Here is a 27637-nt window from a genome sequence, read left to right as displayed (position 1 = left end):
AATTTTAAGTTCGGTTTCGTGATTGTGTTCGTCAACAGCTGATGGGATGAGACTAATATATAATAAATACGTAATAAATATGCATTGACACTAGACTTTTCGAGTCCCCAGAAAAGTAATTTTCGCCACCATTTTAAAGACTTCCTCAGGAAACACTATGACGCTGAATAAGAGTCTGCGCGGTCCACGCCTCCCAATTTATTGTAATTGATCCCTACAATTGGCTTATTTACAACTTGTAAGTTATGGTCTGTTTATAGATATAAGAAAGTGACCAATTTATTTTGAATGGGATTATCCAAGGGTGGTCATTAACATACAATGCAACAAGATTATGACCTAAAGTTTCGGAATTTAAATTCACTTAAAATTGTGATCGGTAATAGAAAATAATTTTATACCTACCTGTGTTTAATATTCTTTGGTTTGGGATACTACTTAGTTTAAGTTTATTAGTAATCATTCTTATTTCGTGTGTAATACAGCGTGTGTTGAATCGTGCTCGAATTATGCAAAATATGTGCGAGTCTAGTGTATCTCAGTAGATGCTCTCGCCCAAATGTAGAAAACACTATTCTATTAAGACTAAGAAAGTTATAAACAATGTTTATTTGACTCTAATTGAACGTGGTGCCAGCAAGCAAGCATCTTTAGAAGAAACGGCCGCATTGACGAAAATTCCAACATCAACTGTATGGAAAATTGGGAATAATCCCATTTCAGCGAGGAAAAAAAGAAGCGTTGCTGACATTTTCTCGAGTGTAGATAAAAGTGATCAAGATATAATACGGCGTAAAATTTACCAGTTATACGAGGAACAAAGCGTGCCTACCGGTGTTAAATGTGGCAGAACTACCTTATGAAAGTGTATTGAACACATGGGTTTTAGATTTGAAAAAATTGACAAAACGCAAATTTTAATGGAATCTTTTTGAATTCGGAAATGGCTACTGGAATATCTAGAAAAAGTTAGGATTTACAGAGAACAACATAGGTCAATTATTTACTTGGATGAAACTGTTGGATTCACTCAGCTGATAAGTGTAAAACAAACGCACCATCAAAAAGAGGTAAAAGAATAATTATTTTGCATGCTGACTGTAAAGATGGTTGGATTCCAAAAGGACTTTCTCTGTCTGCGAAAAATATTAAATAACCACATCTAGTTTCACGAAGATTATACCAAAAAGCAATTAATTGAGGTTCTACAAAGCTTGAACCTAAAAAAGGAATACGTCTGTGAAAATTATGCAAAAAATCTAGGGCATACAGTTTTAAGGCTTCCACCTGACCACTGTATATTTCATCCCATTGAATATGTTTGGCACTAACTGAAATCTGCCATTCGTCGTAACAATGTTTTTCCCCGTGTTAACCCCAATGTCCTCAAACTTATAGAAGCCGAAGTTTTTAACATCCCTCCACAAAGTTGGGTAAATTCTATTAAACATATAGAAAAAGCAGAACAATCGTATATCTATATGGCAAATAATATAGAACAAATAAACAGGCGATGATAGCGATAGTGATACTGATATATTATGTGAATAATTTTAAGTACTTTAAGTAGGTAATAAAAATAATTTGTAATTTTATTTTAGATTTAAACATAAATAATTAAACCCCAAACCACAAATAATTAAATTCTAAACAAAGTACGGACCTGTTCGGCCATATTTTATTCTTACAGCTTACCTAGGTCTTTCCTTAACTCGTATCAGTTAGTCACTTTCTTATAACTGTGAACAGACTTTACCTCCACGTACTCTTCTGTTGACGGGTTGTGTTCCTAAAATGTACCAAGGACCTCAAATTACCTGATCTGCATGCAAATGTGTTATCTTCCGTAAATGTTGGTTTTTTGATAGAATCAGGTATATATTTTCGGTTTATTTAAATAGTACCTGTTAAATGAACATTCAGTTTTAACAATTCTTCTGCAAGTGGCAAGCTCGTATAGTATCTATCGGTATAAAAATAATATCCTCTTGATCCTGAGTTATTTTCTAATAATTTTTGAAACAGATATAAAAAAATACTCTCCTAGTGCTTACAATTAAATCATTTATCACTAAATCTTCAGATGTCAAGCTTCCCTAGTACGGCAAAATTGAATAAACATATCCAGTGTTAGCATCCGCCATTACATAAATTCGTATCCCTCATTTCGTAGGCTTGTTAGGATTGTAAGTTAAGAAACTGATTTTACCCTTAAATCCAGCAAAAGATTCGTCTACCGATATTTCTCGTGATGGAACAGAATGTTCTTTGCATTGCTTGTCCGAATAATCTAAATAGTGACTGAATTTCTGAGTTCGAGCCCTAAGAGAGATGGTTTTCATTAGATAAGATTATCGTACGTATATTTAGGACAACCCCAATAAATGCGGTAAACTCTTCTACTGTAACATTTAATCACGTTATGACAACCTCCTCTGTGCTATTTTATATCTAGCGTAGTAATTTGTTTGTTTCACTATTTTTATTATTAGCTCATCGGTAAAAAAGAGCTTGAAAAAATCTATGGGTTTTGGTGGTTTTGTGGTCCTACCATTTTATGGGCCAAAATTACCAGGTTGTATTGTGTTCTCGTTTTCTTCACTACTGCTTGAACTCGATGGTAAAGGTATGGTTCTCTGTCTTTTAGTAACTATATTATCACTAGCACTACTAGATTCACTAATATTATCACTAACCAATCAACTCATTTTCGATTTCATCTTGTAAAAATTTCTTGGGCTTTTGAATTTGTTTTTATCGAAATATACAACAAAACAGTACATCGAACTTTTCCCAATAGTAATAAAAAAAAAGTCATAAAATTGTGAACTGACGTGATTGAATTATATACATCAACAAATATAAAATAAATAGCTTACGATTTCATGTATAAAATAAATATCATGCTATCTTTTATTTTTACGTAAACATGTCCTCAACGAAGGTTCAAGAAAGCAATTTAGAAATATTAGAAATGAGCTTAGGGGATGACAGACCGGCCAACCTGCTGTAATGATAAGTCATGATGTGCCGCCTATACGGCGACATACGAGAGCAAAGAGTTAATAATAAAAATTGGAAGTTGCCGATTTTTTGAAAATACTATTACGAATTTGAAACTGATTTGAATGTAGCTAGTTTTATTTTATTATTTAGATAAATCTGATGATATGTTGTTATTTGTCACGGTATGGTAGAAAAATGATGAAAATTATAAATAATGGTCAATTTTTTATAGAAAGGGTACTCTTGAAGAAGGTGTACTTTTATCGAATAAGCCAGGATCGTTTATTTGTGAAAGCACTGTACAATAAAAATGGGGAATCCGAAATGTGAGATACGGAAGCCGGCGTCGCGTTCGTCGCGACATCGTCTGGAAAGTTACCGAAACGCGGCGCACTTTTTGTATCTCCTCGATTTTAAAGTAAAACTTCGAACCCAGCTGTAAAAATATCGCGGCAAAAGCAAATGCCACGTAAAAGTTTTGCCTAAATAATCTTATGAAAACTAACATTCAGCAACCTCTTTATACATAAAAGCAAGCCGAATTGATAAAGTTTGCGTTTCCGCCGAAAAGTTCCGCGAGAGTGACGAAGTTAATATTATAATGACACGGCTTAGGGAGATGATGTTGTCGTAAATTTAGCGCTGACGGTGCCGCCAAAAGTCGATAAATTAAGGGTTTCGCGTAGAACGATCTACTTAAAAAGCTTACAATTCAATTATTGGAGCCACTCACATTGACTTTATGTATAATACGACCAAAAATATAGTGCATTTGTTGTTTTGACACATGAACTTTATGTATAATACGACCAAAAATATAGTGCATTTGTTGTTTTGACATTTTAAGTGTTTTACAGTACCACAACCGCAGACCTTCGCAGGACCCTGATAAATTCCATCCCAGCAGGTGTTTATTCTGCATTAAGTAGGCGTTGCCTGAGATGAACCGTAACGAATATTTGTAGAAACTTGAAATTTTTATTTAAAACGTAAATGGACCGTTTTTAATTTGATTAAGCATTGTTGCTGTGGTATTTTCGAATAAGTAGAAGCGTTTATTTTAACATCAGATGATATGATGATGTATGATTCTTATGAGATTAGTCTAAATCTAAGTACGTATTTATGTGCCTGTTTCTCATGCTTTGACCCTTCGAGGCTGTTAGTTAGAGGATAGTACTATCATATAGGTAAGTTTGAAAATAATCAGTTTCGTCTTGTGTGCCTGTCGATTAACTGCATTCTTTTTCTGTGTGTAAACATCAGCAGTCTTTTTTAAGACTATGGATTATATTCGAAGTAGATAAAGGTACGTCATAAGAATACAAATAAATATTTATTAGAATCTTACAATTAAACATTTTTCAAAATTTCCTGTTTTTTAACACTTTAAAATATGGAGACAGTGGAATGAAGCAGATGTTTCCCTGTAAGAAGACGCAGAATTTGAAGAAGAAGTGGAGATGGTAGTCAAACCTAACGACAATTTAGAGGACAAATTACTTCAGCAAATAAAAAAACGGATCCACTTGCCTTCGGATGCTAAACAAATTGCTTTGAATGTTTACCATTTTATAAGAAATTCAGAAGACGAAGTAGGAGCAGCAATAAAAACAAGTAACATGACCAAAGTTCCGAAGTAAGAAAAGAAAAAAAGAGGAGAGTGGGAGAAGATGTCGGGTACTTCTCGAGTTTTTAAAGAGCAAAACGCAGATCTAATTAGGCGTATAATCTACTACGCTTATGAAGTGAATACTGTTTTAGCCCTAAAAGAACTGCATAAAAAAGTACTGACAGACTTAAACAATAGTTGTGCCAAAGGGTCGTTCCGTACTTTTTTGAAGAAAATGGATTTTCAGTTTAAAACAATTAATAAACGTCAAGTGCTAATGGAATCTCAAAGAATTTCGAAATGGAAGGTGGATTATTTAAATGTAATTGAAAAATTTCGAGAGCAAAATAGACCATTTGGATGACACTCACGACACAGTACAAAAGGGATGGTGTGATAACAGTAACAAGTGTGTACTAGACGTGTCGCCTTCCCTTGAAAAACGCATAATAATTCTTTATGCTGGGTCCGAAAATGGTTGGGTGAAAGATGCCTTATTTTTTTCTGCGAAAAACGTCAAAGATTCAAGTGTGGATTACCATGAAAACATGACCGCGGAAATATTTGAGGACTGGTTTGAAAATAAACAGTTGAGAAAACTATCGCCAAATACTGTTACTATGTTGGATAATGCCTCGTAAAATTCAGCCCAAATCAGACAAATTCCAAATACTTCTCCAAATAAAGAATTTTGAAAAGAGATAGAGTCATGTGGGGCAAGAGTGCGCATTTTTTTTTGTATGGTCATAAAATTGTAATAATTGTACAAAATAAATTGAAATAAAAGTATTTATTTAAAGGATTTATTGATTTAACAATTACGTAACATGAAATTCAATTTACTTAATTGTAATTAAAGAAACAAAATAAAATAAATGTTAGTCAGAATGCGCACACTTACCCCAATATTGGGGTAAACGTGCGCAGCACTGCGGATAATTGTGCGCATTTGTAATAATTTAAACTATAACTTGTTACATATAGTTACACCATATTTAATGTTATAAATATTATTTTTTATCAATACTTATCATTTTTTACTTCATTTTTTATATTTATATATTAAATATATAATTTTTGACAAATACTGTTTAACTTGATTTTTATCGAGAATAAGGCTTAGAGTAGTTAACAGTTTTGAATAGAGATAAATTCAAATGAGATCGTTTTTAACGAATATGATAAAATCTTAATTATTAGAACATATATCATATATGAAAGCACCAGTTTCATAATGAGTGCACTGTTCATGCCACCAGCTATGACGTAAGCTACATTTAATCCAATCCTCTGTAGGTGGATCAACGTATTTTTCACCACACAATCACAGTAATCATCATTTTCCTTAAAATCATTAATATTTTCTTGACTAGCCTTAACTTTAACAGCCTTATCTTTGGTAGTAGTATTCTTCTTTGTTTTTTTTTTTAGAATTTTCAATTTTATTTGCTCTAGCTATGCTAGTTGACGTGGGTTGTCGTAAATTCAAGTCAGGGTGCCTTTTTAAAAATCCATACACCCAATCACGTCCAGCCATTTTAGACTTTTGATTAAACCGATGAGGAATATGACTTATTTCAGCATACTCGTAGATCAATGTTCTTAGAGTTGTCATATTAAGACCATAATAGAGATGATCACATCTTTTTAAATAATTATATATTTCACTTTCTTGCTCACTTGTGAAAGTTGAAGTAAATCTTCCTAATTTTAGAGCAGTTGAATCAGATTTTAATCGCTTCCTGAGAGTACTCTCTTTCATTCCAACCTGTTCAGCTGCTTTTCTTTTACTTAAACCTTCGGCAATCAATCGCTTAGCAGCATCAAATTGATCACGGGTAACAATGGACCTATGTGGAGCCTTCCGCTTGTAATTTCGAGGCATTGTAGTTTTTTTTAAAGAAATATATAAGTATAACCTGAAACAAATAACAACGAGTGTCAATACACAAAGAACTCGGGGTAAAGGTACACATTAAAATATGCGTACTCTTACCCCACAACCGCATGCGTACACTTAACCCTAATCGCCTCTACAGATTTAGTTTAAAATTACACATTTTTGCGTCATTCTACCAAGTTTTGATGTATAGCTGATAAAATTAGATATATAAACGAGCATAATTGGATAATAATTAATACTAATTACCGCTACATAAATATAAAAGTATTTGAATTCTAAATTATAAAAAATCGTAAGAATAATAACCAAAATTTTTACTTACCAATATTACTAAAACTACGTAACTTTGCCAGACAAGACTCTAGTCTTTTGTCCAACGTCGTAGTGACTACTGAAGGCAGTTGATTCCCCTACTCTACTGTCAACGGTTTTATAAATAATAAGCCTGCGCACACTTGCCCTACATGACTCTACACGAAAAAACAACTTCTGAAATTATTATAAATAAAACATTTTAATAAAGACTACAAAATCGATTCGATGGCACAACAAAACGGACAAGAAATCTTGAGATTACCCACGTATCATTGTATTTAACCCGATTGAAATGATTTGGTCTGTGTTGACAGAGCATACAAAAAGAAATAACACTGCATCAAAATTTAGTGATAGTACCACAAATGTAATTCGGCAAGAGGTAGCTAAAATATCAGTTCAAAGCGGATCTAACTGTGAAAAACGAGTAATAAAGGAAGAAAATATTAGTGGCTGAGTTGATCATTGAACTAGGTGACGACAGTAGCGACAGTGACGAATTTTTTATTGGGTGATAAATTCTTATTATTATTATATTTAATATTTTGTATACTTGATACTATATAGAAATATAATGATAATGTTTATGTGCACATGTTTCAAGAATTGCTAGGCGAAAAAGATTGAAACCATACTTATATCCCGCTTGTTAGCGTAGGTAGATAAATTCCTAGGACGGCCCTGGAATGGTCACGGATAAGGGCTGCTCGGCAGGGGAGTAATAAACAATAGGCAAAGTTAATCATTGGATCGATTCTAAAGGACTATATATCTGGTTACAGTATAATCTCCGTTTATATACCTTTTACTCCTTCATAAAGTAATAATTAGGGGCAATATATGAAGTAAGCTGGTAAGGAGTGAAAAATGAAACAAAGCAACAAACAATTATAGGGATCAAAAATAATTTTATTGCACATCTTGTTACTGAACACTTTTCTGAAGCAGGGTATCCAAACATAATAACATGACATAGATTGCAAATGGGGTTATAATATACAATATTATTAATGTTAATTAATATTATTAATAATATTAATACTAATATTTGCTGTGACACCATGTTGTTGGCAGTATTTATAATATTGTTTATAAAATGGCAACTTCAAGGAATGTCATCGAACTCGCTGACTAAAAAATAATGATTTGTAATTTGTAAATGTATTTTTTTTTAATAATAAAATAGCATATAATTTAAGAATACGCACAGACTAAGACGTCAACTTCAACGCCCATGAACACAAATTGAAATGCGACTGAATATGTATGATGTTACCGAGATGTAAAAAATGAAATGAGAAATGTTAGCATTGAGAAACAAAAATTATAAAAAATATAAAAACACCTAACAGGGTTACACCCACATATGCAGTTTTGTATTATTAAAAATTAGTGTCGGCTCAAAATTGTAAACGCCATTGTCGCAATCTTTTTGGCTTTGGTGATTTCTAATTTCTCCAGAAGTTTTTCACTTTTTGGGCACTTGTATAAAACAATGACATTTTTATTCGGTGGAAAGTCAAAGTTTGATCTCTGTCACCTCAGTGTCCTTGTACTTTTTACCAAACTAAGATGTTCGTGAACCCTGATGGAGATCTTTCTGCCAGACTCTTCTATATAAATTGCTATTGCATACCTATATGATTTTTTTAGGTTTACAGAATTTTACTTATTGTAGAAAAAATAATAACCGCTTTTTATATAAATTTTTGGCATAGGATTCAGTGCCACTCTTAGAATAAGTATACGGGATGAGGTCTCAAAGTTACTTTAGTAATGTAGCCTAGTTTTCTTTGGAAAAGATTCATGTGGACTTTTTAGTTATTTCAAGAAACGACTTCAAAGTTTACCATTCCGAAACGTACAATTAGTATGCGTCCTGGTCATCGATAATCCAAAATATCCATTTAAAATCAAAATTCAATGTCTCATCAAATCCAACAAAATATAAAGTTACATTTTGATTGAAATAATTTTTTGTCTATTCGGGAAATAAACAAAAGTTTAAACAAAACCAAATCACACCAATATTCGAAATCGCCCGTGGGAAACGAAACTGACGTGGTAAAGTGATGCTTCCCGCACGCTAGATCGGTGTGTAATTATAGTATATTATGCAACAAGTGCGGTAAACGGCATTTGACTCACGAGTTTATTTGACACGAGCGGAGCGAGTGTTTAATAAACGTAAATGTGTAAATGTGTAGAATAAAGCAAACAAGAGCAACCTGCCTTAAACTAAAAAAATCTTACGAATAAAAAGAGAAGGAACTAAAAAAACTGGTTTAAGTTCCTTGATAAAAAAGAAAACATACAATTATATTATCTCTATTTTATATTGGGTCCTGAGTAATTAAAAGGAACAGTTACGATGCCCATTAACTTTGAAAAATATGTCAATTTTAAAGCCTGTTGGAAGAAAATTTTAATTTTTAAAATTTAATTAACCTTCAACTAAAAGAATAACTATTATAAATCATAAGTTAAAATGCCATTACCTTTTGTGAGATTTAACAAAGAAATAGAAGACAAATTATATTTATTATCTGCAAGTAAGTTAAGTTTAATGTGGACTAAAAAAAATATTTGAATGTGCGTTTTATAGTGTTTGAAGTTATTATTTAATCTGAGTTGTTTTAGTTCGGTGTTTTAAACGCCACAGGAAAAAGCGAAAGGCTGAGGTAACAATAATTAGACGGAGATGAACCTACTACACGAGCTCAATGTTCAAGAGAAATAAAAAATCAAAACGTAGTTGACAATCGTACATCAAGGAGCAACAGAAATGTGATATATAAAAATTATGAGTAGCAAAAATATGCAACTTGGAATGGATGGATCGCCAATAGCAAACCAATATTGCTTATTGTATTTTTTTTTTTAAGTGAGCTTTCGCATTTCTCTCGACTCGCTAACACATTTACCGACCAAACTGGGGAAAATACTAATAAAAGGCATTTTTATGAATATATCAATGGTACAGTCGGTGAATTGAATAAAAATGACAAGTCGACGCTTTTAAAATTCACGTCGTGTTTCGCACAATGCACAGTTTATTTTGCATATTTCGTTCGACCTGCAAATGACAGGCGTAATGAATTTGTTTCAAAAAGTTTTTTTTTTCTATGCTATTGTGCCGATCGGATAATTTGTTTGAAGCGATAAAAATAAACTGTTCGTTATACCCGTTTATGTTATATGGAAATGTCTGTGAAATTGTTTTGCACTATGTGTCACTTTTTTATTTCAACTCTTCGGCGGGAGGTGGTTACTTTGAATTTTTGAATTACGGAAAAGTAATTACTTATTTTTTAAATTTCTTTGAAGAAAAATCTCTGAATTTAACTACATAAGTGCATTAATTATTTACTGTAATTATCATACCACAACCAAAATTGTCTAACCGACACATATACAGTCCAAATTATTTTCCAGTGACCAAAATCGATATCAATTACTGAGTGTTTCAGAATTATTGAATTACGTTTTAAGTTCGGTAGATTTTGCTGATGATGATGATTGATGACGGCGGGCGGAGGGTGTATTAATCATGGTTTATGGTTTTGACTGTATTTGGTTTTGCTGCATTTATTTTCCGTATTTTTCAATTTTACCAATAACAATATTACTATGCAGGAAAAATATAATATATAATATATTTTTTTAAGAAATAAGGTAACATAGTATTGAGAAAACTGTTATAATAAAGTGCAAAATTAGAAAGCAATTATTTAGTAAAAAAATAAAAAATATTAAAATACAAGAAAATAAACAAAATATTTACAGGCTTCTAAAACTAAAACCCAAACTAATATTTTCATTGCTTCAAATCGATGTAATATCGGTTCTTTAATCTTCATCAGACTAGCTAAATAAACAAAAAACGTTATTAGAATGTTAAAAAAATTACAGTGACGTTCTCTTTTATATTTCCAATGCTGTAGTGCATGCGTTACAGACAAATCTCTGTTCAGAATGTTGCTTGCAAACGGGTTTTCCACATTTTGAACACGTCATTGAAGATTTTCTCTCTTTTGATCGTGGACATAAAGAGCATCTCATTCGTTTTTGAGGAAGAAGTTGCAAATCAGTGGCGTCTGGTTGACTTGGTTCTGCTATTCCGTGTACTTTTCTTATTATGTTTTTTATTCCCTAAGGATCTTTCGTGAGATCCGTTCCTGTACATGTTCTTGTATCCAAAATGTCCACAAATGGTTTTGTAGAGTTACAAAATTTATGGTTTATTGGATCCCCTATTGACGTCATCACTATGGCGCATTGAATAGAGCAGTATTACACTCCTGTTTGGTTTTTTAACAAAGGAAACTAGTGTTCCCTTTCCAGTAAAACCAAATATTGCGTTGAACATATTTTGCAGGTTCACCCTTTTTGCATTTTCCCCTTAACGACACCAGCATTTCGTTATCGGTTGCAAATTCTGAACATGTGTAGTTGGTACTGCAATTTTTCATAAAAATTGTAAAAACTTCAGAAACTGCAGCTGCAGAGTCACCAGACGTAATTCGGTCTGCTCTGGTATCAGCATTGTCAAATCGAATCGCGTATAATAAAACAAAAAACGCTTTAGAGTCAAGGTAGCTCGCAAGATGTCTCTATCCGTTTCATCCGCGACCCAGACAGACTCTGCGTCTTCTCTCCCACATTTAAAAACACCGGCTAATCTATTCAAACCCATAAATGCCTTGAGTTCAGATATACTTAAATGATTAACGTACGTAACATTTTTACTGTGATATTTGGCACTCAATTCTATAATCTTTGCGTTAGTATACTCCAAAATGACTTCTACAATATCGTCTGTGAATAAGAGTTGCCAAACCTCAAGGGGACTAGTCGGGTTAGTTAGTCTTGTTGGTCCTTTCTGTGCGGGAGTTCGACGGTCACGCAGATGAGGAGTTTTTCTCATTGGATTCCTCACCAGGAACTATTCGAGTCATCTTGATTATTATCTCCATCTGACAATTATTGTTCGGATTTAGTGTCGTGGTCTGTGTGTTCGCTTTCTGAGTGTTCGAAATCTCCAGATACTGTTAACCTTTCTTTTAGATCACTATCATAAGAATGGTTTAAAGCTCTTTATCAGTTAAAAATGTGTGCATCATATTAGATCAGAAATACAAACGTAACCGGTACATTGGGGTCAGTGTTGACCCCAACTCGACGTATTACCACAACTGTGCACCCTATAGATTTGCTCGTTAGGCACCGACTAAGCGACGTCGATTGATGATGTTACCAAAGGGATTTTTTTATGTTTATTGCGCTTGCGGTCAGCCTTGATCGCAGTATACCAGTTAAGGGTTAAAAAAAAGCATGAATGATCTAAAAGTGACACTTGAAATTGTTTCATACCGAAATTAATTGTAAGAAAACGAGGCAATATATGAAATGTGCAAAAATTAAACAAAGAATTTGTTTTTCAAATGGTCTCATTGTATCAATCTTAACACTTAGATAAATCAGCAGATTAGATTTCTTTAGTAACAGTAGCGCAGTGCAAAGTATGGAAAAATTGCCTTTCTCTTGTGTCTATAATTTTTTTCTTGTAAGGAATACCATTATGCTTCGATATATCGATGTAGTGATACAAAAAAATCGTACTCTGGAACACATGTCCGAAGACCTCATAGCGAAACTTTTACTTCATGTCATAATTCTCATAATTTCAACAAATTGCGAAAACGTTCAATATACAAATATTCACAAAAAACAAGATCTCTTACAATATCTGAAGAACCGCGAAGATGCAAATTCGCGATATAAGATCCAGTGATGTCCTACAAATATCTCGGCACAAACATAATAAGTGATAAAAACCTAAAGAATGAAGTAAAATCATAAATAACAAAGGCAGCATTAATATCAAAATACCTCGGAGACTTAATTGGGCGAAATAAATATATGGGTACGAGAAGTAAAAGTTAGAAAATATAAAACTTCTGAAAGACCGGTCATGACATACGCAATAGAAACTAGAGCTGAGAACACAACCACTAAGCGGCACTTAAGAACGACGGAAATGGGAACCCTGAGAATCATACAAACATACTTCATTCGATGGGAAGAGAAATGTTGGTCATAGTAAGATGGGCAAGGAGTCACAGAAGAGAATGGAGCGGCCATGTCGATAAGCAAAAATTGTAAATCGAAAGAAACCAGACACAATCCGATCTCTTGGACGACCTATAAGATAATACGAAAGCTGGTTCTCAGCTTCCCAAATACTCCTGACAAATCCTTGATGAAAACACAGGAACCAGTTCAAATGTAAGAGGAAGAAGAGGAAAAATCAATATTCCGCATTTATTGTTGTTGTTTTCAGACTCCTAAGGTTAATGAAGAAACACATTTGGCACCCTACATCTAACAGACGATTTTTTTGATAATTTAAAGATAATATTATTCCAGTGAAAGAAGAAAATATTACATAATAAATTCGACGTAGATCTATCTTGACTTTATTGGCTGTTGGAAATAGTTGCATACTACTTCACAATCATTTTGCCACGACATTTCTATTCTCATTGGAGCCAGATATTCAACTTTGCGACGCGCGTCTCGTTCATTCTTCATTCTTATTAAGACTTCGTTGTTCGTAATTCATGATTTGGTCAGCGTCCAGGACTCATAGAGTAGAACTATGTACAAATTTTACCTGAGCAAGCGATCTTTGTTTGGTATTATCACGTTCTAGCTTTTGACTTATAGCTTTCTCAAGCCCCTGGTTTACACTTGATGGTTAATGTACTATGATATACTAGGCTGCCCATGAACCCTATCATCTTAAAATGATAATGTAATTAGAGTTTTAATTTGTATTAACTTGCAGTCAAATTTATTTGCAACCACTTCTGTTTCTTTGTTTGTTATGGTCATTAGTGTTCATAGAAAAAAAAAGAATAACAAGAATTTTACTACGACGTATTTTCGGTATCAATACAGACTAAAAAGCGGGACGTTAATGTAGCAATCGTGCAATTTCCTCAGTAAATAAAGGAAGAATCCCGAATTTATCGCGTCTTCGCCGACATCAAACCGCCATCAAATCTGAATAATTCACGTATTTCAGGAACTGTTTGGTCGGCAAAAGGTACGAAATCAAAATATCCGATCTCGGATCGTATCGACAAATGTACGAGGCGGATTACTGCCAGATAGTCGGATCCAGACCGATTCCGGTCAGATGGATGGCTTGGGAAACTGCGCTTTTAGTAAGTATCAAGACTCGATGATTCCTACCGTTTTTTTGTCTGGCCCCGGCATATTGCCGACCCTAATTCCTTTTCGTTTTTCATGTGTTTATAACCGATTGATATCGGCTCGGCTAGTTTTTTACCCCGATTTTTCGAATCGTTAATCCGACCAACATTTTATCTTTTCTTTTTTTTTTTAAATTTCTGGGAGTGGCACAAAAATCAACTTTTAACCCCAATGAACGACTTAAAGCTTTTCAGTGAGACTGCACAAAAAGAATTTTTTTCAGAAGAGTGTAAGGGTTCTGAGGGTTTATTTTGATCTTCACTAAACTTACACGAAAGAAACAAATCAGTTTATAAAAAAAAAGTTCCTCCTATTGCTAAGAAATTGGTTTCTATAGATCTTTTGTATGTAATTCATCACGCTCTGTCCGAATATTTCCATTGCGAAAGAATAAAGGTTTTTGAACCTTGGTATTTTTCTTATCGTCAGCTATGGACATGAGATTATAAAGTCTCTCCAGCATTATTCATTTTTAACTGTCTAATGTTAAAACTAATCGCAAAAAGAAAATAGCCACCTTCAAAGTCTAACCTACAAAAATAATTAAAACCTAATTTTGATAAGAAAATTGGTGGTATATTATGTTCTCCAGAGAGTTTGGTGCCACTATATATATATATATATATATATATATATATATATATATATATATATATATATATATATATATATATATATATATATATATATAAAATATAATGATATAATAAATTTTGTTTTATCCTTTATAGTCAAGTTAAGATGCAAATAAATAGTTCTTGAATTTTTTGAATATAGAGGGGCTGACGTTTGAAAATTTTATTAAAATTTAAGACATATGTCACAAACTCTCTTCACTCTCAAACGGTCTTCGGTCTACTACTTTTTACATCTAGAGTTTTGGAATTGAGCTTAAAACAACTGGGACATTATTCTGTAAACTTCGAAGAAAGAGTACCTGAGAATGCGCTAATAAAGCTCAGTCATATGAATAACAAACACGCACTTTATACGCTAAGTTTTGAACCGACTGAGTGAGTAGAATCAAAATACACCAACGCCTTCAATCCCTTGATAAATGAGTAAATTATTGGAATATTTTGGTGCACAGGGGTTCAGGGGGAATATCGGCAATCTTCAGGCAATTTGGATGGAGCTAGAAAAAGCACGGGAAAATGCTAAATGATTTGTTTAAAGAAAAATCGTTCTATATTTTTTAAGAGGATATGGCAAGGTAGGATCGAAATATATGTTTTAAACGCCAATTATTTCTAGTAAAATGGGTAATGGGAGATTTTTTATTTGTGAGTCAGGATTACGCTCTACTAAAAATAACCTATAAAAACGCCATTCTGATAGGAATTACTTGAGTTTGTTTATCTTTGCATCATAAGTAATGTGATACATTGCAACATCCTATCTTTCAAGTTAGATATAAAAATTGTTGAGTGGTTGATTTTGAACCATCAGTTGACAGTCAATTTAAACAAATTTGTTAATGGATTAATTAAAAAATTCTGGTAGATAAGAACACTGATAAAAGTAGGTTTTAACTATTGCTGATATATTCCAATAGTAGATATAATGTTTCTTACAAAGTACCAGTTGTTGGTTGTTTTCTCCACTTAATTTATTGTGTCAGTAAATGAAACTGGTGTTTAGATATTTTATCACTTCTGTTAAAAAGACGTATACTTCAAATTTGTACTTATTTTTATTATCTAATGTAGGTGGATTTTTCGCATATTTCATTCATATATTTTTATTACCAGCTCCCAAAAGTAATTTTAAAGTAAGAGAGTTTGGTGCCCTCCTGATCATAGTATATATAATGATATAATAACTTTTGTTTTATCCTTTACAATATTTTCTTTTGGTTTTGAAAATTATGGACAAGTTTAAATGCAAATAAATTGTTCTTCAATTTTTTGATTATAGAGGGGCTGACTTTTGAAAATTTTATTAAAACTAAATTTAAGAAATATGTTTCAGTCTCAAACTGTCTTCACACTTCCCACTTCTACACTTTCTAACTCTAGAGTTTTGGAATTGAGCTTAAAACAATTGGAACATTGTTCTGTAAACTTCGAAGAAATAGTAGCTGAGAATGCGTTAATAAAGCACGGTCAACTGAAGTGTGGTGTCTGCGGAACTTAATTTTTTCTCCATTTAATAGAACACACATACACTTTACGTGCTAAGTTTTGAACCGTCTGAGAGAATAGCATCAAAATACATACATAGAATTGTTAAAGGAATATTTTCTAAGAGGATATGGCAAGGATCAAAATATATGTTTTAAAGGCCAATTATTTCTAAGAAAATGGTTAATGGGGGATTTTTCATTTGTGAGTCAGGATTACACTCTGCTAAAAATAACCTATAAAAACGCCATTCTGATAGGAATTACTTCCGTTTTTTTATATATGCATCATAAGTAATGTGATACATTGCAAAAATTTTTGAGTTAATTAATGGAATTAATTTAAAAATAAGAACACTGATTAAAGTGGGTTCCAACTATTGCTGATATATTGGAATACTAGCAAAAATGTTTCTTAAAAAGAACCAGTTGTTGGTTGTTTTCTCCACTTAATTTATTGTGTAATTATATGACACTGGTGGTTTCATTACCAGATCCCAAAAGCAATGTACAATTAAAAATAAAAATTTCACAAAATCGAGCAAACCTTTTTTTTATCTAGTTTTAGTTTATTATGTTAATTTTGATTAGCATAAATTATCCTGTGACGTCACAATCTCATTGAAAAGAAGCTGGAAAATTTGGGAAACTATTGGCAATGTCGGGATATTTCGAGGGTCTGGGGAATTTTTCCAAAAAGGGAGGTTGAATTTTTTCCCATGACTTACATCTCACGACTTGTGTACTTTCGCTAGGGAAAATATTCCAGCAAAAGTGACGCATGGTCGTTCGGCGTTTTACTCTGGGAGATACTGACCTTCGCGAGGGAACAACCGTTCGAGGACTTTAGCGACGAAAAAGTGATCGAGAACCTGAGCAATTTCTATCAGAACAACGGCAAACACGTAAGTCTACGCTACCGCAGTTTTCCTAACGCTTTGCGATTTATTCATTAAGTTTCCCCTCTATCCCGGCCCAATCTTCTTAATGTTTATCCGCTTATACGTAAAAACGTTATAAAGTAATAAACAAGTTTGTTTGCTCTTTTCACGTCATCTCTAAAGCTTATTATGTTCTCTTCGGTGTCCCGACTTATTAATTTTCATCTTCTTCTAGCCCAGTGAATATAATCTCCGAAGCTTCACGGTGTTACCTTATTGTCGTTATTGTTACTAACCGCTGGCGTATGGCTATCGGATTGAGTTGAGTCGATTTAAAATCGACTTTGCAATAAAGATTGGTGTTTTTAGGAAAATGAGCTTTGATGATTATGTAACTGGAAGTACGCGAAAGTCAATGAGCTGCAATTGCAGCTGAGAGGTTATAGCATTCTTGGGTATAATAAGTGAAGTGTAAGTACGCTCCGGAGAAAATAGGTTACTGTAAGTTTAAAACATTGCAATTTTGTTAATACGGGGTGTTCCAAATGTGTCCCCTGACCTCAACTTTATTATTTTAAATGGAACGCACTGTATATTTCGACATTTTTGGAATCCTTGGTTAAAATAAAAATTCCTATTCAAATTTTGCACAGTTTAGGAAGAAACTGAAGTTATGTGTTTTTTTTTTTTCATATTTTGATTGCCCCATATAGAATTGTGTTATGACGCTACTTATCCAGGTATTGCAACGAAAATTTAACCTCATTTCTAAAATTCTTAAAAACTTATTCTCTGTTGAATAGTAGTGGTTAAAAATCGCCTCGTTGGTCCATAATGTTTTGTTAAAAATGTCCCTCTCAAAATGCTCGTCCATCATAACCATGCAGAAGCTTCGTCTGCCATCAAAATCATGGTGAAACAAAAATTGAATTGGTAGAAATTTATAACTCTTTATTTGGTTGGAATTTAAAATACGTCATACACCTGAAATAGTTAAGTCAAGGTCCCTGCTTACATCTCGCAAAGTATTTTCGGAAAATTAATTGAAGTATAATATTACGTTCAGTTCAGTTTCTTCTTATAAAAAGGTGCTCGGTTTCTCCCTTTTTCTATCTTTTAGAACACTGTGATTTAACAGGTACTGAATAATTCTCTTAAATATTTTTTTGTTGATATTTTAGCTCCCGGAAACTTTATTAATGTTAAGGCTGCACTATTAAAGTTTAACTTATTTAAAATGCAAATAAAATATATACTAACAAAAAACTTGACAACTATGAACTTTTTAAAGAGAAATATGAAATACAACAAAAAAACCCGGAAACGTCAATGTTTGTTTATACCTAATGCGTAAAGAAAAGATTGTGATGTCATAGCCAACTATATTTTTAAATATTTTGATATTTCTTTGTTGTTTTGATGCCAGCTGATGCCAGATTTTAAGAGGAACATTTTTAACTAAACTTTATGGAACGAATTAACGAATTCTTTTTACTTAACTTTATGTTTTATAGACTTATTTATTTAAATTTGTTACCTTGTTTAGCTGGCCTATAAACTCTAATTATTTATTTTTGTTATCAGGTATTTTCAATGAAGCTAGATAATTAACTGTTAAATATTTCTTTAAATATGAATTCAGAAGTTTTACTAATCTGTTAACGTGTGTAGTTTAGACTAGGTTTTTTTCAAGATTTCCGCGTATTAATGGAAACCCTATATTGTTAGCAATAGGTTTTATTCGTATGTCTGGAGCATTATATCTTCTAAAGAGGTAGTATCATATCTTTGATATGTGGGCACCTTTAAATTCAACAAGATTTTATACGGGTGTTAAACCTCGAATATCTCAAAAAGTAAATAGAATTTAAATATAAGATAAATTACAAACTCGCCTTATTTTTTTCCTAGAATTGATATCTAAATAAGAATATAGTGTGTTTCATTCGAACATCTTGAGAGTTTGTTAATTGAGTTCGCCAAAACGACACCACCTATTTGGGACACCCTGTATAAGCTGTAGCGCATCTGTCAAACTTTACTTTCAAAACCTTAGTCTGTGGTTAAATTTTTGTTGCAATACTTGCATCACAATTTTATATGGGGCAATCAAAATATGAAAAAAAAACACACAACTTCAATTTCTGCCCAAACTATGTAAAATTAGAATAGGATTTTCTCAAGAAAGTGACCTTTATTTTAACCACGGATTCCAAAAATGTCGACATATATAGGGTGTTCTATTTGAAATAACAAAGTTGATTTTTGGGCTAACACTTTTGGGACACGCTGTTTCAACAAAATTACAATATTTTAAAACTTCAGGAGAGACCTATGGGTATTCCAGATCGTATAGTGGGTCGTTTTATTTGGCACACGGTGTACCTACAATAGGCATGTTAAACAAACGTAAATGACATGTTCTAAATTTGATATTGCAGTCCTTTAAGCAAAAATATTGTTCCACATTAACACCAAAGAAAAAAGAAAACTTCCGATCTGGCCAAGTCTCGATTTATCAAAATTTGAGGTAGTGAATCCACAAATACTAATAATCGTCACTTTAAATTGACCAACATTCAAAGGGCCAAAGAGTGACAAATGAACACGCAACAGCTCTCCTCTAATTTCTGTGACACCTGAAGTTTTGGGAGTTTCTGTGGAGTTTTAATTTTTGACTTTAGTTGCTCATCGCTCTCACTTGCTATTACTTTCAATTCATGAACGAGAAACCCTAATAATCTTCGCTTTTCTAAGCGATATAACATGGCCTCCATTAGTTTGCTTAATTGCTATCGGTACTAGGAAATTTTTTCCCTATTCAAGATAGCACAAATTTAATTAAAGTATATTTCAATTCGAAAGTGGTTTATTAAAAGCAACGAGATATGAGTTAGTTTGTCACAGCTCGTATTATTTTCCTAGGTCTCACGATCCATCCAATCTTGTTCATCTCTCTCTATCCTTGTGAACTTATTTTATACATTTCCCTGGAGGTCTTCCCACTGATCTTGTATAGTAGCAATTTAGAATCTTTTTTGACCAACGTTTATGCTCCATCTCTTAGTTTCTTCTGGTATCCTTTGTTTGTACATTCATTGTTCGCTTTATTGCTTTGTTTTGATACAACACAACTTCGTCTAAGAAAATCCATCTCTTTCACTTCCAGTCCTTGTCACATTTTGTTCGTTGCCATATGCATATACATGGTGGGCAATATAACTTAATCATATACCTTATCTCAGAATATACAGGGTGTACGGACAAATTTTAAATACAAAACATAACCGGTTTGAAACGCAATTTTATTTTATTATATTTTTGCTTATACAGGATGCTCATTTGTTACTGTTAAGTTTCTAGGAAAATTTATAATGTTCTATGCTTATATCTAAGGGTTTTTGACATATTTAAGTTTTTATCTCAAATATGTCATTTGCAGGCCCTAAGAAAAATATCAATTTTTCCTAAACGGAAATTGTTTTGTCCGCGCGGAAACGGTCTTTGGTCGCAATTGGCACAGCAAGATGTCTCGAAAGTGAAAGGATCAAAATTACTCTACTTAACTGACCGTATCGCTATTTGTGGCCTTCCTTTCCAGAAGGGCCTGATGCGTTCAACGGCACTTTTTGAACGACACGGTCAGCGCGACCGATTTAGCTAAACTGAAATCTTTGTTTTTTAATTTGGGTTTAATACCTACTTTAATAGAATTTCTACAATATTTTGATAACTGATAATACAGGGTGTTCAAAAAGTAAGATTTAATACTAAATTAAAAAAGAAGAAAATAAATAAAAAAAATAAAGGTAAGCTTCTATAATCTATGGGTAAACCTTAAAAGTAAAGTTTCATAATCGGACTGAAAATAGGGAGAATTTAAAAGGAAAAATAAGGCAGGAAATAATTGATCAGCGGATCTAACATGGTAAATGCTATAAATAAATTGGAAACTATATATACGACGTGTTTGGCGGTTCATGGAACATATGTTGAAAATTTATTATAATACCCATTGTTCGAATGCAAATCCAAATTAGTTGTTCTTTAATTGTTATTATATTTAGTTGTTAATAAAAAAAATTGACGAAATTTGATATGTTATATATAGTTTTTTTAACGTAAAATATTGTGTATTTTATAAAATTTAGGTCAAAACATTATTGATAATTTTGAAATAGTAACTACCAGCCTCATACATTTCTTTGGAATACGATTGATTTTAGAGAACAAATATAACAAAGCTTGAAACCCGCAGCAAAATCGCCAAATAAGAATATTAATTTGTCAATCTTTCGAAAAATTTAGCTTTTAATCTTAGTTTTTGAACACCCTGTATTAAATCCAAATTATAAAGTAATGATTTCCTTTTAGGAAAAATTGCTATTTTTCTTAGGGCCTGCAAATGACATACTTGAGATAAAAACTTTAATATGTCAAAAACCATTAGACATAGGCATAGAACATTATATATGAAATTTTCCTAGAAACTTGAATAGAATTCAAAAATGTAATAATATACAGAATCTTCCATTTAAAAAAATGAGGTTGTATTTACCCAGGTAACACTGAGTGCCCTGTATACGCAAAAATATAATAAAATAAAACTTCGTTTCAAACCAAATGACTTTTGTATTTAAGATTTTTTCGTGTCCTGTATATTGTGAGATAAGACATAGGGATACGTTATATTGGCCACCCTGTACCTAAAGTATTTTGTGATAAAGGAGGTCAATTTAGTGATGTGATGTGATTAGTGCGGTACTTGAGTCTTCCTTCTATATTTTTACACCTAAATGAGTACGATCTTGATAAGCTTAGGCTACTTATCCATCAACATTTAAACTCTACGTATATTTGGTTTTGCGAAAATTTGTTTTTCATAATGGCCCTGTTATATATATACATATATATATATATATATATATATATATATATATATATATATATATATATATATATATATATATATATATATATATATATATATATATATATATATATATATATATAACGTCTGCAGGATTCCAGTCGGATGCAGGATTACTGTCGGATGCAGGATTCCAGTCGGAGTTCAACAAGCGAACGGATGATATCCCGGAATATAGTGTCATCACATTTTTCCATCCGTGAATCAATACGTGAAAATTATATATATATATATATATATATATATATATATATATATATATATATATATATATATATATGATGACACTATATTCCGGGATATCATCCGTTCGCTCGTTGAACTCCGACTGGAATCCTGCATCCGACTGGAATCCTGCAAATCCTGCATCCGACTGGAATCCTGCAGACGTTTCGCCAAAATCTCACTTGGCATCTTCAATGCTCGCGCTCCGAAAACACTTCGGAGCGCGAGCATTGAAGATGCCAAGTGAGATTTTGGCGAAACGTCTGCAGGATTCCAGTCGGATGCAGGATTTGCAGGATTCCAGTCGGATGCAGGATTCCAGTCGGAGTTCAACGAGCGAACGGATGATATCCCGGAATATAGTGTCATCACATTTTTCCATCCGTGAATCAATACGTGAGAATATATATATATATATATATATATATATATATATATATATATATATATATATATATATATATATATATATATATATATATATATATATATATTCTCACGTATTGATTCACGGATGGAAAAATGTGATGACACTATACTCCGGGATATCATCCGTCCGCTCGTTGAACTCCGACTGGAATCCTGCATCCGACTGGAATCCTGCAAATCCTGCATCCGACTGGAATCCTGCAGACGTTTCGCCAAAATCTCACTTGGCATCTTCAATGCTCGCGCTCAGAGTGTTCGAAGTGTTTTCTGAGCGCGAGCATTGAAGATGCCAAGTGAGATTTTGGCGAAACGTCTGCAGGATTCCAGTCGGATGCAGGATTTGCAGGATTCCAGTCGGATGCACGATTCCAGTCGGAGTTCAACGAGCGAACGGATGATATCCCGGAGTATAGTGTCATCATATATATATATATATATATATATATATATATATATATATATATATATATATATATATATATATATATATATATATATATATATATATATATATATATATATATATATATATATATATATATATATATATATATATATATATATATATATATATATATATATATATATATATATATATATATATATATATATATATATATATATATATATATATATATATATATATATATATATATATATACATATATATATATATATATATATATATATATATATATATATATATATATATATATATATATATATATATATATATATATATATATATATATATATATATATATATATATATATATATATATATATATATATATATATATATATATATATATATATATATATATATATATATATATATATATATATATATATATATATATATATATATATATATATATATATATATATATATATATATATATATATATATATATATATATTCAGAATGAGGATTGGGCCATCAGAACATATTGTACATAAATTTTCTTCTAAAAGATCCAATTGTTTTACTCCTGTTATTAATAAGTCTAGGCCCTGTTTAATCCGGAGCGTCCATGCACCTCTTTTTTGGTTGACGACGACTTCTCTTTTGTATCTCTGATATATCGATTATTAATTCTATCCATCCTTGTTTTACCCACGAGTACTCCCAATGTTTTTATTTTGCTTTCAGCTCTTATTTCGACCGCGTATAGCAGTATTGGCCACGCTAAGCTCTTTATTACTCCTTAATATTAATATTGGAAAATCATGTTTTTTGTTCCAGGTCCTTTTGAGCTCGCCGTTCAACTGTCCGAAAGAGATTTTCGACTTGATGTGCGAATGCTGGCAGAGAAACGAGTCGGATAGGCCAACGTTTCGCGAGATTCATCTATTTCTGCAGAGGAAAAATCTGGGCTACAAACCGGACGTTCACTGACACCAGATCGATAGAGATCGAGACGTTGACAATAACCTTGAAGAGCTGCGCGATATACTGCAGCTATTCGCCTATTAAAGTATTAGATCCGACAATTCGTGAATACACTTGCCGTAGGACGTTAATGATGGCGGAAGTGTGGGTGTGGATATTGAATGACCGCGAAATCCGGTGGGATTTTAATCTGGTTCGTTCCTGTTGTACACCAGAAACGTGCTCGTTCATTATTTTGTTGAGTCTTCGGCATAATTAAAATGATATTTTCCCGGTGGTGTGAGAGAGCAAGGTAGATAGAGAGACACGATTTCACGGAAATGGATAAAGCATCGATTTAGAAGTTTTGGGTGCGTTTTAACATTACTCGAGGCCGTTTGGGGCTATTTCTAACCAAATCTACCGCTGTTTTAATTTTTTTCGAGTGAAGGTGTGAAATAAATAACACAAGCAAAAAGTGCAAAATAACATATTCATAAAAAAAATTATACATTGTTTCAACGATTAAACTGAATTACATAAAAAATGATTGAGCAATGAGTAAGTAATAAAAATCAAAAACAAACAATACTGACAGTGATTCTCGGTGAAGGTATAGAGCGCAAGGCAATGAACATGTGAAATTCATTTTTTTTTTGGTCACCCTAATATCGACGAATGTGGTTTTTTTCTTTGTTTTTATCGAGCGGTCCTAATGAAGGTAGGTACACCGTGCACCAAATAAACCGACCCACTATACGTTCTATAAACCCACAGGACATACGAAAAAAAGTTTCGTACAAAATTTTCTTGGACTCCCCTAAAGATTTAAAATATCATAATTTTGTTGATACAGAGTGTCCCAAAAGTGTCCGACATCAACTTTGTTATTTTAAATCGAACACGCTATGCAACGAAAATTTTACCACAGACTGAGTTCATCAGTAAGGAAAATTTAAATATAAGATAAATTACAAACTTACCTTATTTTGAATCCTAGAATCGAATTATATTATACAATAAAAATATAGGGTGTTATATTTGAAAATCTTGAGATTTTGTTAATTGAATTCGCAACAACGGCACCACCAATTTCCTGTATAAGCTAAGGCGCATCTGTCAAACTGATTGAGTAGTGCATCATCTCTTTAGTAGGTGGTAAAATTTTCGTTGCATTACCTGAATTTCTACCTAAGCAAAGTTGGAATAGGAATTTCTTTAGAAAGTCTTTTTTTTATTTTAACCACGGATTCCAAAAATGACGATATATACAGGGTGTTCGAATTAAAATAACAAAGTTGATGTTGGAGGGGACAATTTGGTACACCCTGTATCTAAATCTTCAGAAAAGTCCGAGCAACTTTTGTACGAAACTTTTTTTCCTATGTCATATGGGTTTCCAGATCGTATAGTACGTCGTTTTATTTGGCACACGGCGTACATAGGAATATCAGAAAGCCGCAATGCACACTGTTTGGATTCAGTTACGCAGTTCGCTGCTGACTACGGTGCGAATAAACACCTTCTCGATGAAGAACTGCCCGACCTGAATCAGGTCATGATCTGAAAAAAGAAACGTGGTTACTAACAAAGAATTTTAGAAAGGACATGAGATGGTACTCTGTAATAAGGTCGGATGTTGTCTGGTAACCTGTTTTGCAGTCGATTATAATTTTTTTTTAATGGATTTTTTTTTGGTACTGTTTTATTTTAAGAATTCGTTTTTGTTTTGTTGCCCACTATTGTTGTCATTGTAAGGCACTATCGTTGTTTGATTATTAACGACCTACTGCATAACTGAATCCAAACAAGGTCGACTGTGTTGTGAAGCTGCCTGGTACTGACAAAATAGAATTATTCCAGTGTACGACTGCAGTAACTTGGACCGTGTGGTACACATTTTGTTCATAGAAGCGGATAATCGGACATGTTCGTTGCCTTGTATTGTATCAAATAGATCACAATTCCATGTTTACATCAACATGTTATATTTTTGTGAGTCCATTTTCAATGGTTTTTAATATTTATTGACTTACGTTATAGTTTGGTATTCTGCAGGTCAATAGTTGTGATAGTTAATTTCACATACATTTATAATTACTGCTCTGGCAGCTTAAAGTCCATTATTCTCGCTAATAACCAAGAGAGACTATTAAATTCTTGCTTTTCAAAATTGCATGCATAGAAGAACTCAGAACTCATAAAGTGGTCCTATAAATGCCCGGTGCCTTTTTCAACCTGGTGTCTTTTTGAAAATCGGGAGACTCAAACGTCATACTGGAATTTGTTTAATTCAATTCGTACGATACCATTTTGGATAGGGTTAATGGGAGTTTTGCGTTCCTGTACATAACTTCCTATAGTTGTTTCATAGTGGCCTAAAAACTGGAATCTAGTTTCTAAGGTGTAGGATATTTTCGTCGCTTCGTTACATCAAACAAGTAACTAAAATCAAACAGAAACCGTTTTTTCTATGTTGTAAATAAACCATACTGACTGATCGTTAATGCAAAGAAAAATTCGAATTTGTACAATAATTGATAATATTGATGAGCTCATTATACGATTACGTGTAGATATTTAGATAATTATTACTGTACATAATTAATACGGATTGGATTTAAATAGACGTTTAAAGTGGCCGTTAAATTTGTACATTTGCAGAAATATCTTGTTGACACACTGGTAAACTGGACCAAAAATAAATAAAGAATTTATTCCTGGCGTTTTTGTTCATCCCAAACTCCTGCGTTTGTACACTGAAAAAATAGGAGGACGTCCCTCTAAATGCCATCCACATTTACAGTTAGGTAAGTTATTATTCGATTTATATGCGGAGTCCTTTTTTTCTAGGAAAAATGAGAATTCAAACGTGACGACAAAAAAAAGCAGTTTGACACTAACAAAGTTATTTTCATTAAAAGATTATCATTCAAAACCTAACAGTAATTTAAATCCAGATAATGCAGCTTAGAAGCCAGAACCCCCTTAAATTGAATTGAATCGATTTTTTTTTCCTTGTTCGTTTAAATTTGACTGTACTGCTGGATAAATTTCAAAAAATATATTCGTTAATATTAAAATTAGAGTTTCGTCAATTTGAAGCGATTTCTTAAAAAAAAAAAGTCCTCTTTACTTATTTTATGTCAATATAGCAAACGAGGTAATGCGTAAATTAAAGGGAAATAAAAAAAATCTGGAAAAACCCCTGTGAATAGATTTTTATACAAGTGAATTTAAATCAAAGCCCCTTGACTCCACCACTGAATAATAAATACGTACAAAAGGTATCAGTTGTATGGATCTGAAAAGGCCTCATCCAACTTCTGGCGAGGGAGCTCCATCAACCACTTGACATCAGCTGACATCTGTCAAATATCAAAGATATGAACCGCCTTGATTGCTGATGGAAATCAGTCTCTGTATATTTTAAAAATTTAATGTGTGTGTTAAGTGGACTACTCTTTTCAAAACATTACTTGAAACTAACCTAAAATGCGCCCTTGTTGACTGTAATATTTTTTTTATCCAACACCACCTACTTTTGTAATGGAAAATGTT

At 32.6% G+C, this 27637-nt stretch overlaps 1 protein-coding gene across 1 annotated transcript in view; it reads left to right on the top strand.

The window, feature by feature from the left end:
• Positions 1 to 26766, top strand: part of LOC132707617 (discoidin domain-containing receptor 2-like) — a 226835-nt gene extending 200069 nt beyond the window's left edge. Inside the window, exons 15-17 of the mRNA XM_060679521.1 lie at positions 13927 to 14068; positions 16995 to 17144; positions 23951 to 26766. Of these exons, the coding sequence (XP_060535504.1) occupies positions 13927 to 14068; positions 16995 to 17144; positions 23951 to 24103 (445 nt within the window). The 3' untranslated portion in view covers positions 24104 to 26766. The remainder of the gene's footprint in view (positions 1 to 13926; positions 14069 to 16994; positions 17145 to 23950) is intronic.
• Positions 26767 to 27637: the final 871 nt, after the last annotated feature.

Source organism: Cylas formicarius, unplaced genomic scaffold, assembly GCF_029955315.1.
Source record: "Cylas formicarius isolate icCylForm1 unplaced genomic scaffold, icCylForm1.1 PGA_scaffold_9__14_contigs__length_23061073, whole genome shotgun sequence".
In the NCBI taxonomy this organism is placed as follows: domain Eukaryota; kingdom Metazoa; phylum Arthropoda; class Insecta; order Coleoptera; family Brentidae; genus Cylas; species Cylas formicarius.
This window is presented reverse-complemented; position numbering and strand designations above follow the sequence as displayed.